Source organism: Pelophylax lessonae, assembly GCF_965119305.1.
Source record: "Pelophylax lessonae genome assembly, chromosome: 2".
In the NCBI taxonomy this organism is placed as follows: domain Eukaryota; kingdom Metazoa; phylum Chordata; class Amphibia; order Anura; family Ranidae; genus Pelophylax; species Pelophylax lessonae.
Window position 1 is genome coordinate 558,960,012 of NC_138769.1, and position 6,809 is coordinate 558,966,820.

Consider the following 6,809-nt stretch of genomic DNA (forward strand, 5'->3'; position numbering starts at 1 on the left):
CATTGACGGTACTGCGGCAAAGTGGTTCGTTATCATCCAGCGACGTAGACTTACGTCGCTGGACTCCTCCCCCTGTAGGCGGCGCTCGCGCGCCGCCGGAGGTGCGCTCCCGCTGTTTTCATTCACAGCGGGAGTCGGGCCAGGGGAGGAGCGGCGGCGATCGCCGTTGCTCTTCCCTGATCATCGGGGAATCGAGTTTGAAGATCCGCCCACCTGTGTAAACAGAGCGGGCGGATCTCCTCAGTGACAAGGAGTGACAGATTGCAGGGTTCAGCATAGCTGAACATGCGATCTGTCCTTTTGTCACTCAGTCACCTCCCCCCACACACGTCAGTAAGCACCAGGCACCTCTCCAATAAAATTAACCCCTTCCCTGCCAGTGTCATTTTAAGAGTAACAGTGCATATATATAGCACTGATTACTGCAGTAATGTCACTTGTACCCCCAAAAGTGTCAAAAATGTCAGTCAAGGGTCCGATCTGTCCGCCGCAATGTCGCAGTCCCGCAAAAAAAAAAAAAAAAATATGACAGAACTCTTTCCCTTAGTTAGTAAACGCAATAACTTTTGCGCAAACCAATCAAAATACGCTTATTGTGATTTTTTTTTTTACCAAACATAGGTAGCAGAAAAAAAAAATTGGCCAAAAATTTTAAAAAAATTTTGATTTTTACATTTTTTTGGGGGGGAATTTCATATAAAAAAAATGTTAAAAAATATTGTTATTTTTTCAAAATAAACGCTCTTTTTTTGTTTATATCACAAAAAGTAAAAATCGCACAGGTGACCAAATACCACCAAAAGAAAGGTCTGTTTGTGGGGAAAAAAGGACGTAAATTTTGTTTGGGTACGGCGTCGCACGACCGCGCAATTGTCAGTTAAAGTCGCACAGCGCCGAATCGCAAAAAGTGGCCCAGACGTAAGACAGCAAGATCCTCCGGTGGTAAAGTGGTTAAAATGGCACCCAGTGCACAAGTACTTCAAGGGCAATGCATTAAACAGCTACAAGTTTGCTTTTTGTATGCTGCTGAGCATTAACAGACCCTTCAAAGCAAGTGAGCTGCTTAACGCAAATTATATGGTAACATTTATGCAGTAAAGCAACACAATGGAACATGCAGGTGTGAAGGGACTGCTGAACAGCGCACAATTATAAAGGTAAGGCATGTTTATAAAATTAACTAGGCACTAAGGTTGTTTTGTTAAAGGGGTAGAGGCTGTAAACTCCCAGTAAAATATATTTAAAAAATGTGATATTTAATAGGTTTATGTTGAATACTTAATCGCTTGTCAAGAAAACTGAGCAAGCCTATTTAACTAAAAAATATTAAATATAAGTTGAACCATTTAAAAACGCACATGTGTATAAAACAGAAATTTGAATCAGGTATGTCCAGATTATTCAAATAAAAGGATGATGACTATAAAAAATGCATTAAATCACACCTACTCATTATTAGTACAGCTAATAGAACTTGATGTTTCAATACCCATGGTCTTTTGCCACTTGATTTGCTATTAGGTGGTAAAAAAAGGGGGGGGGAGGTATGTCATTGAGTCATCAGGTGGGCACCCTCCTTCATTAAGGTTTCATCAATTAGCCCACTACATCTGCAGAGAGCTCCATGGTGATCTCTGGTGTCCCGGGTAACCCCCCCCCCCATTCAGTTCCATACCCTCCTGTACATTAATTAAAAAAAAAAAATGACAAATGATAGGGCAACTCCTTTATATTACAAAATGACAGACACTAGTAGTATCTGTAGAGGTTGACAGCTCCACCATAACCCTGAAATCATAAACTGAACAGAATGTGCTACAAGTCATGCAGTTACCTACCTTCTTCTTCTCATTAGATGAAGGTTCACTGCCTGAACACCGCCCTGGCTCTCCCCCACTGGGCCCACGTGCCCGACTAGTAGATTTGGCAAGACTGCTCTCCACCAATTCATCATCGAACTTCTTTCGCTTAATAAATCTATAAAAAAAAAAAAAAAAAAAAAGAAAATTACACAGAAAGAAATGGAGAAAAATGTGGAGTTATATACTTGTGACATTGCGATATATATTTTGTAAAACACTCAAATCCTATTTTAAATGATTTTTACAGCAAAGAGACATTTATTCACAGTACAAGGATGCAGCCTCCCACATTATCTGCCCAGCCAGTAAACAAAAAACATTGTGAGGCTACCTGTGCCTGTACTCTAATGCCCCACGGACTTTAATGCATCTCCTAGGCAGGAGGCTACACCAATCAGAGGAGCTGAGTAACAACCTGTAGGTGGAATACAGTTTAGAAATTGTTTTTTTTTTTAAATCTGAAATTTGGAATATTCTATTTCCTCCACCACTACAGGCCAGACTGGCCACCCTCATATGACAAAGTTAAGCAGACATAACCAGCCTCTGTTTCCCAGTGCTTTCCTGTCCTTAGGAAACAAAAAAAACCCCACTTAAGCCCCGTACACACGTACCGATCCTCGGCCGAACGATCGGCCGTCTTTTGTCCGAGGGCTGTCGTGTCTGTTGAAAAGTGCAAAAGACTGCACACGAATTTTGTCGGCCAACAACAGCCGACTGCAGAAGTGATGTCATGTGATGGTTAACTTTCCCTGTGTTTTTTCTTTTCTGAGCATGCCCAGTCTTGCAAATCTGCTGTCTGTCAGCCGAAATCTGTACTGACTGGCGAACAATCGGCCGTTCTGGTGTTGGCCAACAAAAATTTTAATGCTTGCACGACAGATTCTGTTCGGCCGAAAGTGCGCTGTCGGAAGCATCATACTAACAAAGCCTACAATCGGCAGATCGGTCGTCGGCCGAATCTTTTCGGCCGACAATCTACACGTGTGTACGGGCCTTAAGTTATGCTTGTAATAGCCTTCTTTGCCAAGGTAGTACTTGGTATCCATAAAGCCTGTAAGCAGTTATTTAGTCATGTATGCGCAAAACTCTGAATGGTCATGGCCTCTTCCTCAGACCTAACCTTCTGCCAAAAGTTGCCATGTGCGGTGGTTACTTCCTACAATTTGTTATGGAAAGTCTGTCTTGGGTATCGAACAGGTGAGATGAATTATTATTTTACCATTAATGGGATTTCCACAGCACCTACAGGTCAGCCTTTACAGATGAACTTCACCCTGCCGTGTTTTTTTTTTTCTTATTACTCTCCTACCGGTTATCCTTGAAATATGTATTCCCATGTCTACCGAATCCAGCCTTGTCACCACACTCTGGGTCCCGCGCTGCCATCATAGCGTATCCAGCCTTGTCACCACACTCTGGGTCTCGCGCTGCCATCATAGCGTATCCAGCCTCGTCACCACACTCTGGGTCCCACGCTGCCATCATAGCGTATCCAGCCTCGTCACCACACTCTGGGTCCCGCGCTGCCATCATAGCGTATCCAGCCTTGTCACCACACTCTGGGTCCCGTGCTGCCATCATAGCGTATCCAGCCTTGTCACCACACTCTGGGTCTTGCGCTGCCATCATAGCGTATCCAGCCTCGTCACCACACTCTGGGTCCCACGCTGCCATCATAGCGTATCCAGCCTCGTCACCACACTCTGGGTCCCGCGCTGCCATCATAGCGTATCCAGCCTTGTCACCACACTCTGGGTCCCGCGCTGCCATCATAGTGTATCCAGCCTTGTCACCACACTCTAATCCCACGCTGCCATCATAGCGTATCCAGCCTCGTCAACACACTGGGTCCCGCGCTGCCATCATAGCGTATCCAGCCTTGTCACCTCACTCTTGGTCCCGTGCTGCCATCATCTTTACTTACATCACTGGGAGCCGGCTGTCTCTTTTGGGGGCCTGCAGTTGGCCCCCTGATGATGTGCAGTACTGCATGCAAGGTAGAGCACCCTGAGGTCTCCACAGCTACGTGACTTCAGGGTTCCAATTGGCTGTGGGCATCCTGGAAGTTTTGAGAGGGATCCCAAAAAAGAAAAGATATTTAAAGTGGAACTTTAGTCAGGAAATGAAGTCCTGCTAGATGACTTCAGACTGGCACCTTTTGCAGGTATAGTTATGTAAATCATTAAAAATATGTGCCAGTTTACAATCCAGTAATACACTGTCTCACCCTGCTCTGCACATGCTCAGTTGCTCTCTATTTTTAGGCACTGCCGAATTTGTAGAGACCGATCTGCTGACAGTGTTAAAGCGGAACTTTACCCTTACTAAATTTCTTCTTGCTGGAGGCTGCCATTTGGCTGAAGCCCAGAGTCCCCAAACATAAGTAAATCATAAAGTGGAACTAAACCCATTGATTTAACGGTTAAAAAAAAAAAAACAGTTACATTCCTGGAATGCCGGGGATTGCTAACTGTCATATTTGCTTGTGTCCTCAACCAAACTGTCAAACCATCAAATGGCTGGCGTCAAAACTGATCACATGTGCAGCACCAAGGCAGTTGCAGTTTAAACAAAAGCAGCTTTCTTGGCTGTAAAGGATAGGAGGGTTTAATTGTGCTTTAAGGCTGTCAGCAGATCAGCCTCTACAAATTCAGCAGTGCCTAAAAATGCTTACACTGGGAGAGCAACTGAGCATGTGCAGAACAGGGTGAGATCATGGACAGTATTACTGGATTTTAAACAGTATAGGTACTTATTTTTAATGTTTTGCATAGCCATACCTGCAAAAGGGGGCAGCCTGAAGTGATCTAGCAGGCCTACATTTTCTGATTAAAGTTAAACACTCCTATGCTTTACAGCCCAGGAAGCTGCTTCGACTTGATCTGCAACTACCATGATGCTGCACATGTGATCAGTTATGACACCAGCCATTTGATAGTTTGACAGTTTGGTTGAGGGCATAGGCAGATATGACAGTAAACAATCCTGGCATTCCAGGAATGTAACTTTCTTTGGCCAGATATATCGATGGGTTTAGCTTTATGATTTACTGCCATTGAGGGGCCCTGGCCCCCAGCAAGAAGAAACAGGAGCAATACTGGAGGTAATTTACAGCACACAATGCTGATGGTATCATAATTATTAATGTGGAATGTATGTTCCTTGCTAAAGAACATTATTTTTATTACATTGTTATATTTAAAGTTTTGCCTAAAATAAAATGTCTGATTGTGACAGAAGCGACATCGCTTCCGGGAAAAGGGGAGCGCAGATTCTAGAATGTAATGGGGAAAGTGGATGGGGAGGCTGAAGGTCCCACTTTAAAGTGTTCCTTCACAATTACAGAAACCAATATGAACACTGTACATCCTCCCCACCCCCCGGTACCTCTGTACTTACCTTGAGGGATGCTGTCAGTGCCCATGCAGTCGGTGCATTAAAAATCTCTGTTCTTCTCCCTCTTCTCTGTGCAGGCACTGACCAATCCCAAGACTGCTGGTCTGGCTGTGTGGGCACTGACAGCTCAGCATCCCCAGAGGTAAGTACCGTGGTCAGAATGTACCATTTTTAGTTCACCTTTTTTTCTGTAAACGTGAACACTTTAAAGCCCAGCACCTGGCCTAAAGTAACCCCAACCCTTACCTTAAGTGATGATCATACTTCTCTTTGTTTACGTTCTGCTGGGGTCCTTCCTCTGGTTGCCCACGTCACTGCCTGTGTGATGTGGACAATTTCCATTGACTGTCCCCCGGATGGGTCCTCTCTGGATTCAGGATACCATAGATGTTGGCCTGAGGGGGAATGAAGGGGCCCAGACAGGAAGGGGAAATCAGTGGCACTGGATTTGTGGCCCCTGCACAGGGAACTAGCATTAGGGAGGGTACTTGGGTGAGAATAATTTGTTTTACCAGGTAAGAAAATCTAGAGTGGTCAGGATGGGTTATGGAAAGGTCGATCTTTAAACCCCCACCCTTGTTGTAATGTCTGTGATCTATAAAGCACTGGGGAACACAGGCTAGGCTGGGCCATTAACTGTCATGGCAGAATAAGGTGGGCTGCCATTGCTGATCCCTCACTATCATGGCTTCTAGAGCCTTCCAGGACAATGATCTGAGCAGGTGGAGGAATTTATAAAGAAGGATTGTGACAGGCACAGGGAAGACAACTAGAGAAGGGAGGCCCAGCAATGTCAGCCCCCATCCCGATACATAAGCGATGACCGGGCTGTCACAGAGGTAGGAGTCCCCCTCCTATAGGAAGAAGCACGGCCTGTGTGTCGGAGCTCCCAGGAAAGGCACACTACCTGCACCCCACAGCACTGCCAGGCCCGGTCTCCATACAATAACACTGGCCTGGTGTCACACGGGGCGGGACATCACCTGGACGAGCTCCTCCTCTTGGGGATGAGGCCGGACCCCTGGGAGAGGCTCCTCTTGTGTCCGGCAGACGAGTCCTCATCCTCGGAGCGGCTGGCCGAGGCCAGGAGAGAATCCATCCCCTCCGAAGGGCCCTATGTACCTTCCGTACAAAACAACCCTTCGATCAGTCCACCATCCTTCCCGTCCTCCCCCTCTCCGCCGTCTATACAAGCCTCCTTATCGAGCGTGACATCACTTCCGGGAAAAGGGAGGCTGCTTCCGGGAGCGCGGACACTAGAGAGCGCGCGTCTTCTGCACTAGGAAGCCATGTTAGTGTAGTCCCGTGTTTAGGGGCCTTGCACGCCATGCCGAGGAGAAAAATGCGTTAAAGCAGAGCTCCGGTCGTTTTTGTGTTCGTTAACCTTTTCTGGACTGGAAGATTTTCCCCCCATAATGACAAGGCCATTTTTTGCGATTTGGCACTGCGTTACTTTAATGGATAATTGGGCAGTTGTGCGACTCTGTACCCAAATAAAATTGATGTATTTTTTACCCACAAATAGAGCTTTCTTTTGGTGGTATTTGA

General features: G+C 45.9%; 1 protein-coding gene across 2 annotated transcripts in view; it reads right to left on the reverse strand.

The window, feature by feature from the left end:
* The window catches only part of MCRS1 (microspherule protein 1), a 31,732-nt gene extending 25,242 nt beyond the window's left edge, over positions 1 to 6,490 (reverse strand). The window contains exons 1-2 of one of the 2 annotated variants that reach the window (XM_082248354.1): positions 6,245 to 6,490; positions 1,839 to 1,977 (exon numbers count right to left, since the gene is read on the reverse strand). In XM_082248354.1, the coding sequence (XP_082104480.1) occupies positions 1,839 to 1,977; positions 6,245 to 6,360 (255 nt within the window). In that variant the 5' untranslated portion in view covers positions 6,361 to 6,490. Of the gene's footprint in view, positions 1 to 1,838; positions 1,978 to 6,168 lie in introns of both variants that reach the window. The other variant, XM_082248355.1, reaches the window with a different exon arrangement.
* Positions 6,491 to 6,809: the final 319 nt, after the last annotated feature.